The sequence below is a fragment of the Bidens hawaiensis genome, unplaced genomic scaffold (assembly GCF_021521415.1).
Source record: "Bidens hawaiensis isolate Kalapana, Puna unplaced genomic scaffold, B.hawaiensis_p1.1 tig00026862_1, whole genome shotgun sequence".
NCBI lineage: Eukaryota > Viridiplantae > Streptophyta > Magnoliopsida > Asterales > Asteraceae > Bidens > Bidens hawaiensis.
The window spans coordinates 188,139-214,623 of record NW_027494332.1 but is presented as its reverse complement, the minus strand read 5'-3'; the positions used below and the strand labels follow the sequence as shown (position 1 = coordinate 214,623).

Below are 26,485 nucleotides of genomic sequence, written 5' to 3'. Positions count from 1 at the left end.
AAGACAAGATGAGATGATCATACCATTTGTGGTATTTATAGCCGAAGGTAGGTTTCCAAGGAGGTGTGGCCGGCTGCAACAGTGTTCCTGTTCCACCAACAGTGGCCTACGCACGTGCCCTGCTGGTAGTTGGTGGGTAGGCAGCGGCTGATAGTGACCAGGCCTGCTGTGTACTATTCCTTTTCCACCAACTGCCGGCTACGCACGTGGTATGGCAGTAGTTGGTGAGTAGGCAGCGGCTAATAGTGACATACAGTACAGGAGCATGCTGCTCGCCATACTGTTGTCAATAAGCTGTCGTATCTTTAGTCAGATCTTTTTCCCATACCTCGTCAGGTACAGTACAGAAGATCTTCCCGTATCGTACGGACTGGCTTATTTGGGCGGGAGTATTCCCCCTCCCGCCCTTGTGCGGGATTGTTCCCGGCTTTGCTCATTCCTTCAGGTGACACTGAGTGATTGAGAGCTAAGTGCCTTGTGCGTGTAGCCTTGCTGCGCGGGTGGCCTTCCCTGCTGGCTTGTATCCGAGGCTGCGGGGACAGGCGGAGTCCTTCACCATTGGGAGGCATTTCCTGCGGGAACAGCTTGCGTACTGCGCGTAAGGACGTCACGTCTCTGAGCATGGTTGGTCCTGCGGATCCAGTTGGTTTCTGCGCAGACGTTCATCTTCAAGGTGAGTCTTGCGGGTCCAATTGGGCTCTGCTGGGACCTACCTCTTCAAGTCCCCCCAGTCCAATGTTCTTCTCATGAGTGTTTAATAAAGTGAGGTGAACTTTTGGACTTAAGCAAAGGGTTTTGAAAAGGGTTTTTTTTAAGGTTTTCCATGGGGATTTCTCCCGCGGAAGTCCTTGTCACTTGCAGAAATTCCCGAGTTTCCTGCTTGGTCTTTGGGTATGATGCGGGTAGGCTGTAACCTCCTCGCAAGTCAGGAGCGTTGAGTCCCACTTGTGTGGATTCTCCATGAGGTTTTGGTAGTTTTGAACATAGTGATCAATTATGTTAAAACCACCAATTCCATCCTGGAGCTTCAAACAACGTAGTTCTCGACGTTCCCGCTATGCGGGGATGTTATTTCCGTTTCCGCAAGCATTACCCAGAAGATCCTTCTTGGTTTCAATTCCCAGCGGAGCGCTGGGTATGTGAAGGGTTTTGCCTTAACACTGTACCCGCGCTCGTCTTACGGTTACTTTACTTCCAAGGTATTCCTGGCGTCAATTCCCTGCGGGTGCTAGGTATGTGAAGGGTTTTGCCTTTACACTGTACCCGCACCCGTCTTATAGTTACTTGGTTGCCGAGGTATACTTGGCTTCAATTCCCTGCGGGTGCTAGGTATGTGAAGGGTTTTGCCTTAACACTGTACCCGCATCCGTCTTACGGTTACTTGTTTGCCAAGGTTTACTTGGCTTCAATTCCCTGCGGGTGCTAGGTATGTGAAGGGTTTTGCCTTAACACTGTACCCGCATCCGTCTTACGGTTACTTGTTTGCCAAGGTAAGGGGTATTTTCCCGCTTACTTTTTGATATTTTTGAATTTTGAATTTTGAAATTCGAAGAGTTGGTGGAAAGATAAGAACAGTCCAAACCTCTGAAACGTCGTGCGTCGGTTTCTTCTGACTGTGTCAGGACGTGCAGGAAGTTATGGTGACGTGACAGTACATGGTCATTCCAGACGCTTTTTCAGGCGCGTGGGCGCGATTTTTCGGGCGCGTGGCCGCGAAATTAATGGTATGCGTCCTGTCAACAGCTTGCTTTTTGCCACGTGTCATAGTTTCATTGCACCTTCGTTTTCTCTCTCTTCCGCATTAATTTCATCGCATTAATTGCGATTAGTATATAAAGGGGGAGAGGGCTCTTTGTAATCCACACTTTCACTCTTCTCTTCATCTTCTTTGCGATTTCCGGCGAATACTCACCTTTTCAGGCAAGCATTCTCCCGAAATCGTTTTCTTCTTCTTTTACAAGATGTCTCGTGATCTCGAATCTACAGTCGATGACAAGAGTACTGCTGGCGAGTGCCAGTGTGCTCTGCCTGGCGATCTGTATCGGTACGTCGTCTGGAAGTTCATGCTCGAGTCTCTCGAGCCTGAGTTTCCTGAATCCCATCAGACGGTGTACGATGCCCCCAGAGGCAAGATCGGGGTTTATGCTGCATTCTTTGTTTATGGGAATCTTAGGTTCCCATTGACAAAGTTTGTTTACCGTGTCCTTGAGAGGCACGGTGTTCATTTGACCGAGTTGCACCCCATGGCGATCGCCAAGATTCGCCACTTCGAGTGGGTGTGCCGGATTTTGGGCATCGAGCCCTATGTCGACCGCCTGATGACCTTCTATACTTGGAGGTGCATCCAGGGGTGGTACACGTTGACAACCCGGATTAAGGGTTTAAAGATCTGCGCGACCGAGCGCAGTCTTCGCTCGTGGAAGCGGGAGTTCTTCTTCATATCCGCTCGCGCCATCCCCATTGCCATGAAATTCAAGAACGGGCAAGCACTTCCCAGCCTTCACGCCTCCAACTACCAGGAGGCGGAATGGTTTGCGAAGATATCTCGGGTCCAATCTCCGGTTTACCGGTTTGCGGAGTCCGGGATGGTGATGCTGGGGATGAGCCGGGTGTGGAAGGCTGCCGACGCGCATAAGATCCCAATCGTCCTCGAATACGGTTCGAACTCTGTTCCTTACGGTATGCTTTGTTTCTTTTTGTTGATTTTGAATTTCTTCTAACTTCTTTCCTGTTTATTTCAGAGGGGAACGACTTGCAGTCGCTCCTGAACCCGCGGGAGACTGACGGTCCCGCTCGGATGGGTACTCGTGCTCTAGACGAGAACGAGTTGCCCATCCTAGAACAAACGGCGGATCGGTTCGTGGAGGTCTATCCGCTAGGCCATGAGATCCTTAGCGCCCGTCGGCCAGGTAAGGCGCTATTCGACCCTCGACCCCTCAATGTTGAAACCTCTGCTGGAATTCCTTTAATCGTATGTTCTGATGAGGAATCCGCAGATGGTCCTCCGTTGGTGCGGAAGAAGAAGGCTGCCGGCGGGAAGGGGAAGGAGAAGGTGGCCTCCACTGCCGATCCAGCGCCTCGGTCTGACTCGGAGACCGAGAGCGAAGAGGTGGCGGGGAATCCCGGTGGTGATAAAATCACCATTCCGGAGGCTGTGACAACTGTCACCGAAGAGCCCAGGATGACGACGGTGACCGGCGTGAAGAGGCCGGCTCCATCGGGTTCATCCCCGCCCGTCCGTACTTTCAGGCTCAAGAAAACCCGTAAGTACAACTTCCTTTAGCTTTTATCTTCATAGTTTGATATCGTTAAACACTTATCTTCTTTACGCAGGTGTGGATGTTGACGCATTCCAGGGTGGAGCGCAGAGGAGTACCTCTCCGCCAATGACGGTAGGCTTGGTCAGCCTACCTGAGGCGTCGACCCAGGCGCCTGCGCCTGTTTCCGCTGGTTCAGTTGCTCACTCCTTTGAGCCGACTGTTCCAGCTGAGATGACGTCACCGCCGGCTGTGAGTGCTATTTTTACAGCATCTTTCACCGAGCCGGCGGTTACTTTTGCTGCGGAATCCGCGGCGGCGACCGCGGCGGCTGCTACCATGCCCCCGTCATCGGCCAAGACGGCCGATCCATCAGGTACGCATGGGGCTTCTCGCCAATCTCTGCCACCTTCCCATCTGCCTGACCTCTTGGATGGATTTCCCTTGGGTTCAGGTGATGGGTTCGGCGGCTATTGGCCTGTTATTGACCCTACAGGTGCGTAGGGTTCTTTTGGCCCATTTTATATATATTTTTTCTTATCATCTTTTCCTAACTGCTTTATGTTTTTTGCAGTGTCGGATTCCAATGAAGTGTATGTTCCACGATGGAACAATCGCCGAGGAACAACCCTTCGCACCCCTGTGGAGTGCGTGGAGTGGGCTCGTCACGCTGCTCCTAGTGGTGCGTTGGGGGAAGCCATGGCTAGCTACCAGGAGGGTAGGCTTAGCAATGAGCTTCGGGTTCTCCTGGCCCGGATGCAGCCGCGCGTCGAGCTGCTTTGTCGTGAAAACGACAAGTTAAAAGCAGCTCGCGTTAAGGAAGTAGCTCAGGCGCGGGCTGTCCGGGAGGAGAACCAAAAACTTACCGCAGTGGCTGCGGAGAAGGAGAAGGCCTTCAAGGCCCTCGAGGTTGAAGTTCAGGCTCGACTTGAGGCCCGTTCCAAGGCTGCCCAAGCTGTTAATGAACAGCTTCGGCTGGCTAAGGAAACTGCAAGGAACGCAACCGAGAGGGCCACCAAGACTGAAGCTGTTGCTGAGCCTCTACGCGTGGAGAATGAGGAGCTTAAAGCCAAATTAGAGGCTCTCCAGCAGGCTCATGATGCCTTGGCGATGGAAGACGCCAAAAAGCTCCAAGAAATCCTGGACCAGAGGGGGGTGCTTGACCATGCTGAGCGTAAGCTAAAGGGCGTCGAAGAGGCTGCGGCTAAAGAAGTGTTGCTTGCCAACCTCAACAAGAGTGAAGCCGATCGCGCCCGTAACGAAGCTCAAGCTGCCCTCCAAGAAGCCCTGGTTGTCAATGAATGGCTTCTTCGAGAAGTGTTGTCTCAGGTAAGCTTTTCTTGTCTTTACGCTTTTCTTTGTAAATAGAAAAGGTTCTGATACTTGTATATTTTCTTGTAGGTTGTGCATCGGGTCTTTGCTGAGACCTCTTACGATGATGCTATGAGCGCAGCCCTCAACGCTTCTCACGAGGATGGGGAAAAGGTCGGCTTCCTGCTTGGTCTAGGGTTCGTTGAGAAAGGCATCCCGCCTTCCAACTTCCCTTTGTACAATGTTGATACAGAAGCTGTTTACGACCAAGCAGTGAATCAGTACGCCGCCTTCCCGCATCCGGTGGTGGAGAAGGTGAATGAAGTTGCTGCTGCTGATGATGGGCTAGCTATCCTTAAGGCTTTCCTTGAACTGCCACGCTCTACTGACGGTGCTGGTCCAAGTGGAAGTGGCCCTGAAGCCTGATCCTGAAGATCCCTTCCCACTGCTAGGATAGATTTAGCTTGTATAGATTTATTTTCCTGTAGGCGGGTAGTTACCCGGCCATTCTTGTAATGAATATTTATGAAATATAAATCTTTTTGCGGGTAAGACCGCTACTTTCGTTGGGTTCCTTGCTTTGTAAACGTTGTATGACTTGCATACTTTAGTTTAAATTAGCAATTTTCCAAGTGTAGAATAAGTTAACATTTGAACGTGGTAGATAATAGGTTGAAGTTTTGCTTCCTCTTTCGTGATTGTGCGGGTAGGACCGTCACTTGCACTTAGTAGGATGGCTAAACTTTACCTGCGTCTAACCTGCGTGTAGGTTTTCCTCATCTTTTTTGAGGATAAGTTAACCTTTGAACGTGGTAGATAATAGGTGTGAAGTTTTGTTTCCTCTTTCGTGATTGTGCGGGTAGGACCGTCACTTGCACTTAGTAGGATGGCTAAACTTTACCCATATCTGACCTACATGTAGGTTTTCCTCATCTTTTTTGAGGATAAGTTAACATTTGAACGTGGTAGATGATAGGTGTGAAGTTTTGCTTCCTCTTTCGTGATTGTGCGGGTAGGACCGTCACTTGCACTTAGTAGGATGGCTAAACTTTACCTGCGTCTAACCTGCGTGTAGGTTTTCCTCATCTTTTTTGAGGATAAGTTAACCTTTGAACGTGGTAGATAATAGGTGTGAAGTTTTGCTTCCTCTTTCGTGATTGTGCGGGTAGGACCGTCACTTGCACTTAGTAGGATGGCTAAACTTTACCCATATCTGACCTGCGTGTAGGTTTTCCTCATCCTTTAGAAATTCTCTGTTTTGAATAATTTAACCGTTCGACGCGCGGTTGTCAATAGGTTAGTGTTCAGTTCCCTTTTTCATGATTCATGCGGATAGACCGGCACTTTCATTTAATGGGATAACTGAACTTTTCCCCTTCAACTGACCTGCGTGAAGGTTTGTCGTTTTTTGGGTTTATGCGGGTTTTGCCGCCTTCCCCACGCAACGACTTCGCGTAATTATGTGGTGAAAACCGGCATATCCGTGTTGAATAAATAACCGTTCGACGCGCGGTTGTTAATAGGTTAGTGTTCAGTTTCCTCTTATCATGATTCATGCGGATAGACCGGCACTTTCATTTAGTGGGATAACTGAACTTTTCCCCTTCAACTGACCTGCGTGAAGGTTTGTCGTTTTTTGGGTTTATGCGGGTTTTGCCGCCTTCCCCATGCAACGACTCTCCACGTAATTATGCGGTGAAAACCGGCATATTCGTGTTGATAGTTCATAAAAGTATAAATATAAAATCATCAGTGTCGATGTTTTAAGGAGAATCATTTCCATTAGAAGTGGCTCTTGGCCTTTTCTTTACAAATTTGGAATTGATTTACATGTAAACTGTGTAAATGAGCTCCCTTCCATGTTGTTGGGATGGGAGTGCCATCGAGCCGATACGCACCTGGTTCGGGATCTCGTTCTTTACGCAGCATGTAGTCTCCATATTGAAGCTGGAATTTTATTCGTGTTTTCCCCAGCTGGGGTTCTACACGCATTAGCCTGCTCAGCGTTCATTGCGCCACGAGGTGCGCGAGCGTCCCATCTCTGACAAATGCTTCGACCATGTCTTTTACGTCTATGCATTCTTCGGTGTTGTGGCCTTTTGTCCTGTGAAAGTCACAGTATTTGCTCCGATCAGCATTGTGACGATGTCGGATTATTTGAGGCTTTGGCCATGGGAGCTCCTCGGTGGCGAATATCTCGGTGACGCTTTTGGTGAGCGGCGTCCATCTGGAGTTCTTATTTGACTGTACGTTATCCCTTCCGCCTAACCGATTTTGCAAGCCGGATGAGGTGTCAAAGTTTACCCTTGACTGCCAAATGCCTAACTTTCGCTTTTTGTTTAATCGGGCGGTAAGGACGTTGTCTTCCCTTGTTTTCTGGGTGTAGAGGTTTGTGCTCTGTGGGAGATCTCTACCCAGTTGCTTCTCCGTTTCCGCAAAGCGTTTAGCTGCTGTCATGATGGCATCCCATGTGGATGGCATGCCATCTTTACCCGTTAAGGTGCGGATGAGCTCTGGGTCGTTCGCGCCCTGAATAAAGGCAGCGCGAACAAGATCTTCGCTAATGTTACCCAGACTTAGCTTCTTCGAATTGAAGCGAGTGATGAAGTCTAGCAAAGATTCGTCTTTTTCTCGAATGCACTTGAGGATTGTCCATTGCTCCTCGGTATACTTTCTTTGCTGGCTGAAGTGTTGGCTAAACTTCTGTTGGAAGTCTGCCCAGTCGTAGATGTGGTTGACCGGTAGACGATCGAACCACGCTCTAGCAGCCCCGACAAGCGTCATTTGGAACATGTAACACCACGTGGGTTCCGTCCAACTACTGACGGTTGCCCCCGCTATGAATCTGTTCAAATGATCATCTGGGTCGGATATACCATCATATGTGCCTATGCTGGACATTTGCTTGGCACTTTTTGGGGCAATTGCTTCTGCAATGTCCATTGCAAATTTGGACGTTCCCGCATTTGCAACGTTTGGTCTGAATGTTTTGGAGAAGTCTCGTGGACTTCCACCTGTGCTTTTTGGTTTGAAGGCTTGTCCAAAATGCCTTCTCGGTTGGGAGTCCGTTTCCTTACGCTTCCCTTTTGCCCTATGGCGAGGGTTCGCGTCGGAGTCGGACTCCTCCGAGTCATCGTCCCAGTATCCTTCGAATTCGTCGGCCTGTTGGACGGAACGCAAGCGTTCGTCCAACTCAGCTTGGAATTCCTTTTGACGTGCCTCCGCCCATGCCTTAACCTCATCGAGTGTTTGGCGGGGGAGTCTTGTTCGTTTCTCTAACTGGGTATCGGTGAATCCCAGTGAGCGATTATTTACTGCACTTGCCCCAGCTTGAGTAACTGGGGTAGTGTTCGTAAAATTTACTTCACTTGCCCCGGCTTGGGTAGCCGGGGTAGTGTTTGTAAAAACTGTGTTGCCGGTATTCCCCCCAGTAGCTGGGGTTGTGGTTACCGGAGTTTCTTTAACCATCTTAGAAGTTTGAAAAAACTGAAGAAAAATGTTCTAGCTTTATGCACGGATGGCGCCAATGAAGAAACACTAACCGGACCCCGGGCAGATTACTGGTAACCTGGGGGTTAGATAGATGTTTCCCACGAGGGGTTAGACCCTGAGAAGATGGTTCTTCTGATAACCTGCAAAACAGACACCTTGAGCTTGTCACTGAGAAGGGGGGGGGTTCCTCCTTGTGACCACCCTCCGGCGTGAGAATCAGACTAGATTGCTCTTTAAATATAAGCGTATATTAAGAGATTGCTAGAGCAGATATCAGGTATAATATGATGATATAAGACAAGATGAGATGATCATACCATTTGTGGTATTTATAGCCGAAGGTAGGTTTCCAAGGAGGTGTGGCCGGCTGCAACAGTGTTTCTGTTCCACCAACAGTGGCCTACGCACGTGCCCTGCTGGTAGTTGGTGGGTAGGCAGCGGCTGATAGTGACCAGGCCTGCTGTGTACTATTCCTTTTCCACCAACTGCCGGCTACGTACGTGGTATGGCAGTAGTTGGTGAGTAGGCAGCGGCTAATAGTGACACAGTACAGGAGCATGCTGCTCGCTATACTGTTGTCAATAAGCTGTCGTATCTTTAGTCAGATCTTTTTCCCATACCTCGTCAGGTACAGTACAGAAGATCTTCCCGTATCGTACGGATTGGCTTATTTGGGCGGGAGTATTCCCCCTCCCGCCCTTGTGCGGGATTGTTCCCGGCTTTGCTCATTCCTTCAGGTGACACTGAGTGATTGAGAGCTAAGTGCCTTGTGCGTGTAGCCTTGCTGCGCGGGTGGCCTTCCCTGATGGCTTGTATCCGAGGCTGCGGGGACAGGCGGAGTCCTTCACCATTGGGAGGCATTTCCTGCTGGAACAGCTTGCGTACTGCGCGTAAGGACGTCACGTCTCTGAGCATGGTTGGTCCTGCGGATCCAGTTGGTTTCTGCGCAGACGTTCATCTTCAAGGTGAGTCTTGCGGGTCCAACTGGGCTCTGCTGGGACCTACCTCTTCACTTATTTAGCATCAACTTCGTAAACCTATTACGCAATTCTAACACTTAGCTATAACTATCAATCAGCCTGATCTATCCATATCAATAATGATCATATCACATCTTAAATCAAATTCAAATGAACACATAAACGCATCAATTAACAATCAATAGAACAGAAATACCTAAAACTGAGATAAACTAAAAGTTATTCAAAACTTAAGCATTAAGTTATCCAAAAAACGAACGAATTCAATTCAATTTCATAAGCAAAAAACTTACCAGAAATGAAAACGAATCGAAATAATTCATTCACAAATTGATGATTCAGTACAATTAAATAATCATTCAATAATAATAATAAATAAATAATAAGTACAGCTTTAATTTATTTACCGCGGAAGTCAGGCAGTCTGTGTGTCAGTTAGTCAACCAATCAATCAATCTGATTGAACTTGAATCTAAATGCTATTCACCTAACAATTTATTTAAATACACGCGTATGTATATGTATGTATATGTATAACTGTATATATACGTATATAAGAGATTGGAGGAGATAACGATGAAAGAAGGAAGATGATGAAGAAAACGTTTTTCTTTTTTGGGGAAGAATGGTGGTGGTATATATATACATATATACAGTTGACGGCGTTAAAGTTAAACGACACGGTTTGCGTTTGTCCATAGACCATCGCTGGAACGCCGTCTATTTTTGATTTTTTCTTACATAAAAATTATATTGCAGGAAAATGCCCTAACATGAATAAAATTTAGCATATCTTATTTTAATTATGATATATTTTTTTTAACCGCAGAGACTAGGATAGCGGAAGGAAATGACAAGAAACGGGTAAAAAAAATCATGTTTAAGATATTTTTAAAAAAATAAAGGAAGGAAAATGCTAAAAAAAATTTAAGTCAATATTTCATCCTTTCAAATTAGAGGGTCGAGAAAAGAAAATAATTGTGTATAATATTAACCCCAATTCTTAAATTCCTTTTTTTTTCTTTTCTTTTTATTAAACTCAGGGGAATAATTTCTTTTTTCCTCTCATTCTTTTCTCCTAATTTCTCATCATTTCTTTTCTCTTTTTAAATGAAACTCAGGAACACAGTATAAACCAAAGATCATCAAGCATTACGTGTATATAGTGTTAAGATCAATACAAACATGAGTAATAATGCTATTTGTATGTTTAATAGACTATTTGTATATAGTGTTAAGATCATTACAAACAGAGTATATGTGGTGAGTTGCTATAAACGTATCCATTTTTCAACTACTTTTACTTATTATACTCCTTAACTTTTCATTTTAATTGCCACTTTCGCTTAACAATTGTTACTTACGTATCAGTCCACAAAACTTTATTTGAAATATCAAATAAAAAACTATTAAGTTTTTAATACATACTTTTTTTATCCTTTATTATTAGATTATTATTGCTAACTTACGTCAATATAGAAGAAGACATTGAAAATGAATAATAACACAAAAAGACAAAAAAAAAAATTACAACTCAATAATTTTTTATTTGAAAGTTTAAAAAGACTATAAAAGGAGTAAAAAATGTTAAAGAAACTAATGGGTCAATTAAAAAAGTTAAAAGAAATAAAACTTTAAAGGGAGAGGTCTACGGATATGTTTAGCCCAACCCATACATGTATTATACATATATACATCTTACGAGAATATTGCATTTTAACATCTTATTTGTAATATAGGTTGTGACTTTTCTCATTTTAAATACTTTGTTAATAATACAACAAATAATACAAATAATAATGAAATAAAAGAAATGAAAGTTTTTAAAACCAAATAGCAAACTCTATAAGATTATAATAACTTATAGATAAAAGTGAGGCGAGGCCACCTCATCTTTGTCATCAAAATTTGTTCATGATTGATGAATAGACGTTTAAAAAGGCATCTAGACAAGTATTTTGGACTCAATCGTTATCATTCAATGGAAAATGGAAAATGATGGTTGCGGGTGATGGTTATGGACGTGGTGATCGTGTTTGGATGGAGGAAAGTCGGAAACTAATTTTCACACTAGTGCGTGTCTTTTGTTAGTTTTTTTTAGTATAACCAACATATATTTTAATACATTTGGATTTGCAAATCAAGAACAAATAAATCATGTTGTGTTAAGTTATTAATATATTATTATGCATATGATTAAGCATCAATATTGAAGTTTTAACTTGGTAAAATGTCATTTTTAAATATTTAGATATAAATGAGGGTATTTATTTCACATTACAAGTAACTAGAAAGTAGCCCGCGCGATACGGCAGGATACAAAAAACCTAGTAATCATGTAACAGTTATGGATGCTCGATGTTTGTTTGAAACGTTGAAAACGTTTAAAACAATCATCACTTTTGGTCAGCCGGTTTTCGAATGTTCAAACCATAGCAAACAGTTTGGTTTACGGTTTATATCGAAAATCGGCCATATAAAACCGGACAGGACTGCAAACTTATTATTGAAGCTTAATGCGTGAAACCAAACCGTTAGTAACGATTCAGTTTAATTTTTCAATGGTTCAGTATCGGTTTTCAATGATAAAAAAATCGAACCAACGGTTTGGCTTATAGTTTAACTTGGAAACCGTTAAAACCGAATTGTAAACATCCATACGCAACGTGTTAATTTTTTTTAAATGAAAAAAAAAACTATAGCAATACTATACTCAAATTAAAGACAATAAAATGCTCATTTTTATGGTGCAATTTAAAAAAATATATATTAACGTATGAAAAAGTTACTGCTGTTAGAAAATCATTGGTGGGAAGTTGGTTACAATTAAAATGAAAATGAATAAATTTGTAACTATTTATTAAATTTAAAAAATTTGAGTAGAGTTGAGAGGGTAATGTTGTAACTATTTCTATACATATATTTTTTAATGGATAAGTTTGCCCCTACCTTTAATGCTATAAAAGGTGTACATTTTTCTTTACTACTTGTGAATTATTTAAAAATTAGATGTCTTAATTTGATCATGTCTCATATATTATATATAGTATAGATATATATAAGACAGAACAATAAGTTATGATTTTTAAATGTATAAGACTAATTGACAACAATAAAGGCGTAGTTAATGTTGCATGCGTTACACCTACCTAGAGTTGATTATATTCGGGTGTATTTAAAGTTAATTTGTAAGATTATTTTTAATTTTTATTTATATTTTATTAGTATTATTGTTGTTCCTTAATCAATGAACACCTAAATATATTACATAATATTGATTTAAACATTACTATCACCAATTTATATAGAAGATATGAGAAATGACTCTGGCTTGCTAATTCGAGTCCTGATCTCACCCGGTTTTACCGGCTCCTCGCTGTTGTGCCGTTTGGCGGGCGTGGGGGTCGGGTTTTATCCAGGGAATCCCTCAATATATGGACCGCTAGGGTCTCCGTCCATTCAGACTCGTGTCTGGCTCGGGCTACCTTTAGTCATTAGGGGCCGCATACAGAGTACCTGGCGTTACTTAGTTGGTCGTTCCAAAAAAATATTACATAATATTGATACAATCACCCTTATAACGGTTTTTGTAATACTAAAAATGGTATTTTTAAGATATATTTAAAAGCCAGCTCTTCTAGTAATTTGTGAAACATAAATTTTAATAATAACGTAATGACCTAACATTTTAATCATATACACGTCCTTAAATCAAGTACAAAATAAATAACATTTATTAGAGGTGGGGAAATCAATTTACCACCTCCCTCTGCCACTACCCCACTCCCAAAAAAAAAAAGCAAAAAAAAAAAGAAAATTGGAAATTTGTTTTTTAAAAATACTTTTTTATATGTAAATACCAATTAGTATTTTAACAAACGTTCGAGTCCTTCCAATAGATGTTTAAAGTTTGAATCTAGCTTCCACCCACTTGTTTTGATCCATTAAACGTCTAACTCTTTATGTAAACTACGTTTTATTTGACCTTATCATTAGTTACTATGAGTGATGTAAAACTCGCTCAACTGCTTAGCGATTACTCGCTACTTGGTATCTTTTTCGAGACAATTTCCTCCAACTTGGACTGCATTACTTTGACTGAGATTTAGGCGGTCAGCTCGGAGCTATTCAACAATTGGTGGGATCTAGTCGGCTATTACCCGGAGCTACTCGGTGATTACCCTGATCTAGTCAACGACTACTTGGATCTAGTCGGTGGTCACCTCGGCGGTTACTTGAATCTTCTTGACGATTACTCGAATCTAGGTCAATTTGGAGCTAGTTAACCAAAAATCAATAAATAATGAGAATCAAATTTTTAAGTACTTAGGTATTTGAAAATGTATCCTTTTGTTTTATTTATACTAAATTTCACGTATTTATTATAATATTAGTAAACAAATGATATTCGACACATATATAATTTTCTAATAATTGATTTCTCATTCGACCAACTTCTAGCGCCTAACGGTTTGTACATGCGTGGTTAGGCTGAGGGGTGTGGAGCGCTAGAAAGGGCGCAAGAGGCCAGCCGATCGCGCCCCGGGGCGCGAGCACCACACCACCGAGGCGCGAGAGGGGCGCGAAAGGGGCGCTGAGCGCGGAAAAAGAGGCAGGCGCAAGGGGGTTCGCGGGACCTGTGTGGCGTTTAGGGCTTGGGGAATGGTGAAAAGAGCCGTTGGAGACCTTAAATGAGCCGTTGGCTCTTTAATTTTTTAAAAATTTTTTTTTCTACTTCTACATATTACCCATTTTATACAACACTTAACACAACTTCAAAAAAAACCAAACTTACCCATTTCTTTATACAACACTTCCTATATATTACCCATTTCTTTCAAACTTTTTTAAAAAAACCTTTACAAAATCCTATATAATACCCCTAAATTAACCCATTTTTACCATATCAAACACAACTTCAATCTCCAAACAACCCATCGTCCCATTTTTTTTTAAAAAATAATGTCGTCGTACTCGTCTGATTCCGACTCCTCCGAAGAGGATGATTTGCTTCTTCATGTAGGGGGAGTTTTGACCGCAACCGTGGTCAATCTCTTGCAAAATCAAGCCCATCAACCCCGACACCCGAGGGTTAGAGCACCACCTCGTGATCGTGATCGATCGGGTGCTAACGATACTTTGATGAGGCATTATTTTAGCCCTCAACCGGTATACGCGGAGTCGGATTTTCGAACTCGTTTTCGAATGAGCAGGCAATTGTTCACGCGTATAGCGAGTGATTTAGAGGCACGGTATCCCTTTTTCCAACAAAGGGAGGATGCTAGGGGTCTTCCCGGTTTTACCCCTCTTCAAAAATGCACGGCTGCTATCCGTCAATTAGCGTACGGCATCTCGTCGGACGCTTTGGATGAGTATTTACAGATGTCGAAAAGGGTTGCACGTGAATCCCTTCATTTTTCTGCCAAGGTAAAAAACATTAATTTTACTTTTTATTAAATATTTATTACATTTTGTAATATATATTGTACGTAGGAGTCATATCGACTTACGCTCGGAGATATCTGCGTAAACCTACAACGTATGACATCCAACGCATATATGAGGTGCACGCAGAAAAACATGGTTTTCCTGGGATGCTAGGTAGCATCGATTGTACGCATGTTGGATGGGCTATGTGTCCAACGGCCTGGTGAGGTCAGTTCCACCGTGGTGATCATGAAGGGCCGACCCTCATACTTGAGGCGGCGGTGTCACAGGATCTTTGGTTTTGGCATGCTTTTTTTGGTGTTGCTGGGTCAAATAACGACCTTAATGTTATCGATCAGTCACATTTGATCAACGACCTTATCGACGGGGTTGAACCACCTCAATCTTTTATTGCAAATGAAGAACTCTTCAAGTACGGGTACTATCTGGTCGATGGTATTTACAACGAATGGGCTGTGTTAGTTCAAGCTTTTACAGATCCAGTCGCCGACAAACGGAAGTATTTTACGAAGAAGCAAGAGTCTGCTAGAAAAGATATTGAAAGAGCTTTTGGAGCTATAAAAAAACAATATTATGTTCTGGCGAACCCGATACGTTATTGGACTCGGGAGAGGATAATGGACGTCGTCTACACGTGTCTTATCCTACACAACATGACGTTAGAAGACGAGGGCAAAGCTATATGCCAAAACTACCAAGGTGACATTCCGCCACAACCGTCCACAATCAGTGATCAACAAAAACTTCATAACATAGCAAATATCAAGAGCCGTGAGATACACGGGGATCTTCGACATGAGTTGGTTGAACATTTGTGGGCGAGGCGACCAGATGATCTTGTATTAGATTAGTTTTATTATTAAATATTATTGTTTGTTTAATTTTTAGTATGTTTTTTTTATTATGAATTTTCAAAAAAATGTGTGTTTTTTTAAATAATTTTTGAGTTTTTTTAATAATACGTTTTTTTAATACATTTATAAAAAAATAAAAAAAAAACCGCTCGCGCCCCTCCACACCATGTCCCGGGGCGCGAGCACCACTACCAACACCCATCTTATCAAGTTTCTCTCTCTGCCACACGTCACAATATTATTGGCTGGCGCCCCCACTCGCGCCCCCTCTCGCGCCCCCCACACCCCTCAGCCTTAGTATTACTTTGTTTAAGAAAAATGATATTATAATTTAAAAATACTATATAAACATTTCTTTTGTTCATCTTGAAATATAGGCAATGATACTATAACCCTATAAAACTTAAATAAAAAAATGTTTGAGATTCTCTGTATCTTTAAAAGAAACCTATTTTAACTTATTGGGCAGTTTGATCATTGTCCTTTGGGTGTCCTTTTTGTCACCGTCCCAGCATATACCCCTCGTGATTTCCGCGTGATGACGCTCTTTATCTGACTCAAAATCTAAATTCCCGATTTGAGTGCTTCTTGGCAGGAAAGGGAAATTTATAAAACTAGTCCTTTTAAAAAGGGAGAATATGAAAATAGGCTTTGAAATTTTCAAGTTCTTAAAATAATCCACCCAAAATCATCTGATCCATGACAATGGAAATCCTAACAATGGATTTGGCCGGCTAATGAGATTATGACAAGTGTATATTACCTTACCTACCACGTGACTTTTGTGTTCAAATCAATCAGCTCAGATAGTTTTTGTTTGAAAATCATTTAATCTAAAACCATCTCACACGTGAATTTTGATATTGTTTTCATCTCTTACGTAAGATTTCAAAAAAAAAGTTGAATTTTGTGTTTTTTGAAATTCATCTTCTCAGATGAATTTCAAGTGAATTTAGTCTTTTGATATAAAACCCATAATATTCTTCATCTTCATCTTATGGCCATGAACATAAAACCCACTTTCCGGCCACCGGCACCACCACCGTCACTCCACCTCCGGCAAAAACCCACCACCACCACTTCACCCGCCGGCAAAAAAAATCCGGTGAAGCATCCATGCTTCCTGGCTCGGCTCGGTTTTTTAGCTCGTTAAAGAAAACGAGCATAGCTCAAGCTAGCTCGATTAAGTTCGAACTCGAGATCGAGCACACATTGACTCGACTCGCTTTGATTACAGCCCTAACTAGAATATACCGGGACAATTTGTCCAAATAAAATACTCATTTGCCCGAAAATAATTGATTTTTATTTGTTTTTTCTTGCGATAATAATTTATTACTATGAGTAATAAATTAATAGGCTATCCCCCACTTGTGGCCTAGTGGTAGGAGGCTTGGGTTATCCGATGGAGACTCAAGTTCGAATCCCACTTATGTCATATTTTAGTGGATATTGACAATTAAGGATTTGAGATAGGCCTTGTGCAAAGGTTGTCAGTTCGAATCCTGAGCCCACCCGGGTTTTTGTCCCACCATGTGTTACGCCAGAGAGTTCTGCTCTTGTGGTGGCACAATGGTTGTCAAGTGGCAGTCGGTGGTATGGTTTCCCGGGGGAACGCCCAAGCCAAACTCTGAAGTCAGCATGGGCCCGGTTAAGACAACATGTTTGGCCAGAGTGGGGCATCGGGGCTTAGCAAATTTAGAGGGTGCGGTAGCTTAAATACAAGAAAAGTCGCCATTCTTAATTAAAAAAAAAAACAAAAAAAAACTAATAGCCTAGTTATTTGTGTCCTTTACCGTTACACCCAAAAGTTTTATACTCGCGGAATGCAATTTTAGATTTTTCCGTGTTAAACTAGTAAACATGTCAATATCATGACACTTAAATATGCATATAATTTTTACTAAATTAGTCCATATAAAAGTAGGGCTGACATATCGTGTATATTCGTACACGATAAGACACGAACACGAAATATGTATACCTCTATATGACATGAAAAATTATCGTGTACCTGTATCCCAAACCCGAACACGAACATGTTAATACCAGGAATACATGATAAAACACGAACCTGTTAATATCGGTGGCGCCACTGCAACTGCGAGGAGGCCGAACTGCATGAGAATCGAAGATTTGGAGAGGTAGATTTGAGAATCGAAGGGTTGTGACTACCAGAGATGTGGAGGGAAACCACCGGACTACCGAAGATCCAGAGAAGGAGAATCGGAGAAGGGTTTCTACGACGTCTACTTATGTGGGAATGGAATGACGTGCGTAATGTTCAATTGTTTGGTATAAAATTTAGGGTATATAACATAATATATTCATATTGTTATGTATTTTTATATATAAAAAAATATAATCAGGTAATAATGGGTACTTAACAGGTAAACAAGTATTTTACCCGTTTAGACATGAAAATTAACAGGTAGATTCGTCTCTACCCGTTTAGCACACGAAACCTGTTAAAACCATACCTGTTATCTGTTAAAGTCATGTAGGTTCGTGCCGTGCATTCGTGTATCGTGTCTAAATTGCTAGCCCTACATAAAAGATAATTATTTTAGGGGTGTAGTGGTGTTGTCGCCCCTTTATAGCCTCCTCCTTATTATTATTTTTTTAATTATTAGGCTATACACAATGGGGCGATAAGTAGTGGTTCTTTGGGCGATTTCGGCACCAACACCGCCCTCCTATGTGACGATAAGCGTGTGTGTGTGTGTTTAGGGGGGGAGGGGACCTTTGTCGCCTGTGTATGCTTGAAAATAATATAAAAACTAAAATGGGGGCGACAAAGAGCTTGAACATCACTACACCCCTAAAATAAAAATCGTCCATCTGTTGACGTGCCGAAAATCCCCTATTTTGTAGCCCTCCACTGCACATAGTATCAACATACGAACATGCGACAAATCTATGTCGCTCCCCCTGTCGCCCCACATATTGCCGGGGGAGGGGGGGGGGGTGTTATAGCCCCATTTCGCCTAAAAATTTCCCATTTATCGCCTCATTACTCATACTCTGAGGTATTAGTGGATATACAAAAGTTTAGATTATATTGTTGTTCTTCGCAAGTGATATACAAAACATTTATTTGATCTATATATATTAAAACAAATTAATAATAGTGTGTAGATTAACTAGGTTAGTAAAATTTTCTTTTGTTAGCATCCCCCCATCCACCCACCCCACCCCACCCCACCTCTCTCTCAGTCTCTCTGATAATGGTGGTTGTAAACACATTAACTAATAATAACTACAACGCAAAAGGAAATTTTGATTTTTGACCAACCTTTTAATCTATCGTTATCTCCAAAACGTATTGTAGAAGTTGTGTTTTGAAGAGAATTATTGTTGAGAAATGTTTCTTTCACGAAAATGTTGAGAACCCAAAACTCGTAGATGTTGGGAAATGTTTCTTCCACGGAGATTTTGGGACCTAAAACTCGTAATACACGCTTTAGAAGTAGTGTTTTGATTAGAATTATGAAGTATTAGTCTGGTAGTAACAAATATTAACTTTGGAAAGAAATGAAAAGATCATAACAAATAATTTGTAGAACCAAATGGCCGTTCAAACAAATAATAATAAATTGTAGAAGACAGTAAATCAAAAAGTTAGCGTATACTTTAAAATAAGATTATGCTATATATTAAAAAAAACCCGATTTATGAAATCAGCGTATTATACAGAGCCTTGGTTTTTGTTTTAGTCATATGTGGATTGTTTACAGATATACTTGTCTTTTTCAGGATTGGTTTTTGTTTTAATCATGTAAATGTTTTGACTACGAATTTGACTGTTACATCATCATGCACAAAAAAAACGCATAAACTCGCTATAAACACACCGAAAACGCATATATCATGTTAGATACATATATAAGCATATGTTCCTTCAACTATCAACTCCTTGAGAGGTTTTTAAAATCTCATTTATTTGTTTTATCACCCAGTGATATTCATAACCTCCGTCGGTACCTTCATCCCTTATGAATTGAGACTCATTATTCACATAAATGCTACCAATCATAACATTCACAAATCAATATATTTATATTGGAATGAAGTCAATGAACTAAGCAGCATGAATACACTTATTTAACTTCCTATAATGCGCACAAGCCAACAAATCCGCCTTTTCTAACCGATCGGCAGGGGCAATAACGCCATTTGCTGCCATACACTACAAAACCGATTCCCGACTATTAAAACAAACAAAATGTCGATAACTTTCTACCACAGATTGAAGAAAAAAAAATAGATTATGTATGTTTAATATTGGAACATATAGTATTTACAGTTTAGTATCGAGCCAACAGGGCCAGTTTATTCCTATACGTTGTAACCCTTAATCAATAGGGGCAATAGCGTCATTTCGAGCTCTAGTTTCCGTGTCCTCAACGAACTTTTTACCATGTGTGGGCCCCACGAAAACTTGATGTGGCTCAATAGCAACCACTGGCCCAAGGGCCAGACTCCTGTGGGGAGCTCGGCTGGTCGCTTGTAATGGGCCCGCAATAAGTTGGTCAAGCATTTCTAGAACCTCACTCATATTGGGCCTCATTTTCGGGTTTCCAGATAAACATCTATTGGCTATCATTGACAACTTTTGTGCTGATTTCAATGAGTATTTACCCTCGAGTCTTGTATCAATGATTACCCGGAACCTTTTGGAATCTAGGTACGGTTTCACCCATTCTAGAAGCTTCTGCTCGTTCTTGGGTCGGTTAGTATCCAGTGGGCGCCTGCCCGTGATAAGTTCATACAGAAACACCCCGTAGCTCCATACATCACTCTTGGCATTAAGATGACCCGTTTGCATGTATTCTGGAGCCGCGTATCCCATGGTTCCTACCACCTGATAATATCATATCAATGCAAACTTAAAAATTTCATGAATCGAGATTTATAGTGAAATGACTAAAATGCCCTTTGCTACAGAAATAAAGGAATCTTGTGAGATACTCAAGATTGGCTCGCTAAAACTCAAACCGAGCCAAGCTTAACCGAGCTTGAGCTTCACTTATCAAGCTTGAGCGCCTTGCAAGCCTAAACAAGCATATTAAATATATAACTTTTATGTAAAATATTTAATTTATATTTGTATAATAGTTATTATACATAAAATTATGATGAAACTAAATAATACATGTATATTATGTCATATGTATTGTTTTTGTTAATTATAAATATATAAAAAAATAATTTAAAAAATGTATTTAAGTTAATTAATCTGAAAACAAGCCGAGCACAAGCTCGAGCTTGAAAAAAATACTCATGAGCCAAGCTCGAAATTCATAAGTAAAACTAGAAACGAGCTGAGCTTGGGCTTTTTACACCCCTGGTTGCAATTTTGAGGGCCAGTTCAACTCAATCTGACCCGACCCATTGCCCGACCGACCTGCCCATTTTGCTACATGTACTAAATAGTCTAAATTCAATAAAAAGGAACATACTGCTGTAGAGACGTGGGTGAGTCCTTCTTGCGGACCTATCCGAGCCATTCCAAAATCTGAAAGCTTAGCATTCCAATGCTCGTCTAGTAAAATGTTTGATGATTTGAAATCTCGAAAAATAATCTACAAAAAGAAAAAAAATTATTATTAGTCTTGTTTTGTAATTAAACGAATTTTGTAAGTGTATTCGATTGTTAAAATACCTGAAAATCCATATCTTCGTGTAAATAAGTCAACCCACGAGCAGCATCTTGAGCCACTTTGAGTCTCATGGTCCACGAGAGAGGTGCAACAGACCTTGAACATAAATGGTCCTCCACACTTCCATTAGGCATATATTCATACACTAAAAGCCGTTGCATTCCTCTTTCACCGTCATCTTCTGCACAATAACCAACTAATTTCACAAGGTTTGGGTGCTCGACCACTCCAAGAACGTTCACTTCAGTTATCCACTCCTTTTGCCCCTATTACAATATAATAAAGAATCTCAACAAAACTCGTAGACAAAGGGCGTTTTCGGTATTACAACGTTTAGTTACAAAACATGTCGATTACAGCGTCTCTGTATAACTCAACGTGATTAGTACAACTTTTTCCCAACAACCGAAAACAAATGACCAAAAGTCAAACATAAAATAACAAAGCTTACCTGTAATCCTGTGCTGCCTAACTGTTTAACTGCCACTTCTAACCGCTTATTTGGATCTCTAGGATTCTTAATAAAACCCATGTAGACGCAACCGAAGCCACCCTCACCAATCTTTGATGTCAGGCTAAAGTTCTTGGTAGCCGTCTTGAGTTCAGAAAATGCGAAAACTCTAAGATTACTGCAAGTTGACGCTACACTACGATTTGAGACATTTTGCGTGTTCAGTTCTGATCCTGACCGTCGATTATCAAGATCTGTGGATCTTGAACTCGATGAATGAACAGTTTTTGTTATAGTTTTTGGGTGTTCACCATGTTTTGCACTACAAGATGACCCAAAACACTTCATAGCTTCTTTATCTGATCTTCCCAACTATCAAACTGGAATTAGAATTGAAATCAGCATAATATTTTTGTACAACAAAACAGATAAACAAAATGCATACAAATTAGAGTTTTTTTTTTTGTTTTTTTAGCTTCTTTAAAAGATGAAGTGTGTCGGGTTATAAACCGGGCCGACGGGCTCATGTTTGGGCCGTGAGCTGTAACATTGGTATCAAAGTGAAACTTGGAGTGGAGTGGTGGCATGGAGAAAGCCAGCCGTGACCAATGACGACGTTGGCCTTAAGGGAGAGTCGACTTTTACGGACGGAAACCATCGCGAGGAACATAATAACATGTCTCATATCGGTTGTATGGGCAACGCATGCGTGATTATAGTCCAAATGGGATCCCTCACGCACCAAATTGATTGTGATCAAGACAGAAACAGAAACATAATATATGCTTATAAAGGTTTATCACAATATATCATAATCAAGATTAATTCTTACACAATTCTTCATGTTAAAGACTAAGAAACTGATGAAAACTTGAAAAGTGCTCACCTTTATGCAAAAACTCACTTCCAAAAGATGCTGATCTTATTAAACTGTGAAATGAGTTTGTAAGTTTGAAACTTAAATACAAAGATCAAAGTGACAGTTGCTGAAAGATTTGGGTGGCATTAAAAATGGTTATTGTTCTTTGAATTTATTTAAAGCAACATGCTTAATTAAAATGGTCAAAGAGACCGCCTTATTTGATAGATACTTATTTAAAACATTCAAACTTATTTGATAGGTTAGTCAAAGTAACCGGCTTATTTGATTGGATAATGTTCTAGACCATGATATTTTTTGAACAACTAATCAAAATCAAATTAAATGTAATAATGTAACAAACAAAAGTCAACCTAGCAAGTTGCTAACTCAGCCAAAAAAAAAATACATATCAAAACAAAAGTCTAATTCCGGTGAAATCTTAACAATGCGTTTCCACGGACCTGGTAACCCTAGCGGGGATGCAGAACCACGACCATCGCCTGTCCGAATGATGGAAGACTCCTATTTTCCTCCACCGCCCGTTTTTCTCACTTTTAAACCTCCACCACACCACTTGGCAAGCATGACAAGTTTAGCATCACGTAACGAGCCGATTCCAAGTCTCCCATTTTTAGTCGGAGCGATCACTTCTGACCATGCAATCCAATTTATTCTAGCTTCTTCCTTCGACCCACCCCAAATTAATACACGCCAGATTCTATCCAATTATAATGAAAAATGGTATGTTGGTAGTGATTTTAACACCGCTTTAATGACTGTTAACACCCCCCCCCCCCCACCCAACTTTTAGCAAGGTTAATCTTTAATCTGGAAGCCATAAAAAACACCATAATATACACCGTAAAATCAGACGAACGATTTGCACGTCAGTATCGCTGCGATTTGCACCTAACAACGGAACCCCCAAAACCGCATCTTAACCCTTTGAATAGCCCATCATTACTAGCCCGTTTCATAGTTCCGATTAACGATGCACACACCAGGATCAATGTACAACACACAATGCAGCATGGAATAGACTCATATAACTTCCTATAATGCACACAGGCTAAGAAATCCGCCTTTTCTAACCGATAGATAGGGGCAATAACGCCATTTACTACCATACACTGCAAAGCGATTCCCGACTATTTCAACCAATAAAATGTCGATAACTACTGACTGCATATTGAAAAAAAACACCCACATGTTGTATGCTGATTACCGACAGGGGCAATAACGTCATTTTCAGCTCTAGTTTCCGTGTCCTCAACCGTCTTTTTACCATGTACAGGCCCCACGAAAACCTGTTGCGGCTCGATAGCAACCACTGGGCCCAGACTCTTGTGGGGTGTCGGGCTGGTTGTTTGTGATGGCCCCCCGATAAGTTGGTTAAGCATTTCTAGAACCTCGCTCATCTTGGGCCGTGATTTCGGGTTTCTAGATAAACACCTATTGGCCATAACTGACAACTTTTGTGCTGATTTTAGTGAGTATTTACCCTCGAGCCTTGTATCAATGATTATCCGGAACTTTTTGGAATCTAGGTACGGTTTCACCCATTCTAGAAGCTTCTGCTCATTCTTGGGCCTGTTTTTATCCAGTGGACGCCTACCCGTGATAATTTCATACATAAATACCCCGTAACTCCATACATCACTCTTGGCATTGAGATGACCCGTTTGGACGTATTCTGGAGCCGCGTATCCCATAGTTCCTACCACCTGATAACAATGCATCAACGGAAATTTAGAAACTTTGAAGCAGGGCATGGAATAAAATGACTAAAATGCCCTTTGCTATAGAAATAAAGAGATCTTGTGAATAAGTGTCAAGAATTTACAATGAGCAAATTGGTAACTCAAGAAAGTTGTCAGCTACATGAGATCGGTTTGCTAAAAGATCGAACCAAGCCGAGCTTAAACGAGCTCAAGCCACAAATTAGCTTGTTTAATAAACGAGCTCGAGCTTCATTTATCGAGCTTGAGTTGGCTCGCGAGCCTAAACGAACTTACTGTTTATATGTTATTTATGTAATATATTTAATTTATATTTATATAATAATTATTATATATAAAATTATGAAAAAAATAACTAAAATACATATTACTTTATATAATGTTTTTAGTTATAAATATATAGCAAATACTAAAAAGCGTATATAAATAAATTAAATATGAATGAGCTGAGCCCGAGACGAGCTCGAACTTGAAACAACTACTCACGAACCAAGCTTGAGCTCTTCTATATTAAATAAAGTAGACCTCGAGCTTAGGCGAGCTTGGGCTCGGCTCGAGTTGCAATTTTGAGGGCCACTTCAACCCAATCTGGCCTGAGCCGACCCACCAGTCAATTTCGCTACTTCTACTAAATAATCTAAGCTCAGTAAAAAGTAACATACTGCAGTAGAGACATGTGTGAGTCCTTCTTGCGGACCTACCCGAGCCATTCCAAAATCTGAAAGCTTAGCATTCCATTGCTCATCTAGTAGGATGTTGGATGATTTAAAATCTCTAAAAATAATCTACGATAAAAACCAAAGTTACTATTAGTTGTAATTGTAAAGCAAGTTCGTTTCTAAACAAACTTTGTAAGTGCATTCGATTGTTAAAATACCTGAAAATCCATATCTTCATGCAAATATGCCAACCCACGAGCAGCATCTTGAGCCACTTTAAGTCTCATGGTCCACGACAGAGTTGCACCGGACCTTGAACATAAATGGTCCTCCACACTTCCATTAGGCATATATTCATACACTAAAAGCCGTTGCATTCCTCTTTCATCATCTTCTGCACAATAACCAGCTAACTTCACAAGGTTCGGGTGCTCAACCACCCCTAGAACGTTCACTTCTGTGATCCACTCTTTGTGCCCCTATTACAAAATAATAAAGAATATCAACAAAACTCGTACACAAAGGGCATTTTCGGTATTATAACATTTAGTTCCAAAACATGTTGACTACAACGTTTCTTTATAATTCAACGCGTTAGTACAAAAATCACAAAATTGAAACACTTTACGGAATTAAAGTTGACAATCGAAAAGTAAAATCATCAAATTTCAAACATAGGAAAAGAAAGGTTACCTGTAATCCTGTTAGGCTTAACTTCTTAACAGCCACTTCTAACCGTTTATTAGGCTCTCTAGGATTCTTAATAAAACCCGTGTAGACACTCCCGAACCCACCCTCACCAATCTTTGATGTCAGGCTAAAGTTCTTGGTAGCTGCCTTGAGTTCAGAAAATGTGAAAACTCTAAGATTACTCGGCTTTTGTGAAAAACTAGGAAAATTTGTGCTGCCACTTGACTCTGCACTATGACCCGAGACATTTTGCGAGTTCAGTTCTGAACCAGACCGTCTATTATCAAGATCGGTGAATAGTGAACTCGATGACTGAACCGATTTTGCTGGAGTCTTTGTGTTTTCACTGCAAGAGGATCCAAAACACTTCATAGCTTCTTGATTTGATCCTCCAAACTATCAAACTGGAATTAAAAGTCAAATCAGCATAACATTAATGTGAAAAAAATGTGGAACAAAATTAACAAACAAAATGCATACAAATTAATGCTTTTTTTTTCTAAAAGTCCAAAATTCACATTTACCTGATGCAATTCAAGATTTTTTTAAAAAAAATGAATACAATTTAGGGTTCTTCCTAAAAGCCTAAAAAATGAATAAAGATTAGGGCTTTTAGTTTCTTTTTACAACTGCAAATAACATATCATCTACAAGATTAATTGTGATCAAGACAGAAACATTATATAACCCTAGGTTTATCACAATTACACTATATATCATAATCAAGATTCTAACAAATATGTTAAAGACTCAAACTTTGCAAGAAATTTGATGAATCCAGATAAAATAAAGCACAAATCTATCATACCCAAGTGAAAAAAAATCCAAGAAACTGATGAAAGATTGTAAAGTACTCACCTTTAATCCTTTATGCAGTTCAAGATTGAAGACTGATCAATCTGTCTGCAAAAGATTAGTGGCCCACAATTGAAAAGACAAGGAGGGGCATAATGATGAGAGAGATGAAGTGTGTTTTGACTTTTGACCAAAAGAATGAAGAAATAGTGGAACACTCACAACCGAAAAGACCAAATGCTTTTAATGTTTTGCATAGGAGAATGATCTGGTTTACAAGGTGT

General features: G+C 40.8%; 2 protein-coding genes across 2 annotated transcripts; both read right to left on the bottom strand.

Annotated features, from left to right (window-relative positions):
• Positions 1–19,696: 19,696 nt before the first annotated feature.
• Positions 19,697–21,804, bottom strand: LOC143574227 (serine/threonine-protein kinase PCRK1-like). The gene is made up of 4 exons (XM_077058897.1): positions 21,457–21,804; positions 21,008–21,271; positions 20,805–20,927; positions 19,697–20,206 (listed from the first exon to the last, which is right to left on the bottom strand). The coding sequence occupies exons 1-4, from the start codon at positions 21,802–21,804 to the stop codon at positions 19,697–19,699; spliced, it is 1,245 nt and encodes a 414-aa protein (XP_076915012.1).
• Positions 21,805–23,313: 1,509 nt separating this feature from the next.
• LOC143574217 (serine/threonine-protein kinase PCRK1-like) lies at positions 23,314–25,783 on the bottom strand. Its single transcript, XM_077058890.1, has 4 exons — positions 25,410–25,783; positions 24,935–25,195; positions 24,720–24,842; positions 23,314–24,042 (listed from the first exon to the last, which is right to left on the bottom strand). Exons 1-4 carry the CDS (start codon positions 25,776–25,778, stop codon positions 23,494–23,496), a joined length of 1,302 nt encoding a protein of 433 aa, XP_076915005.1. The 5' UTR covers positions 25,779–25,783; the 3' UTR covers positions 23,314–23,493.
• Between the last annotated feature and the right edge of the window lie 702 nt (positions 25,784–26,485).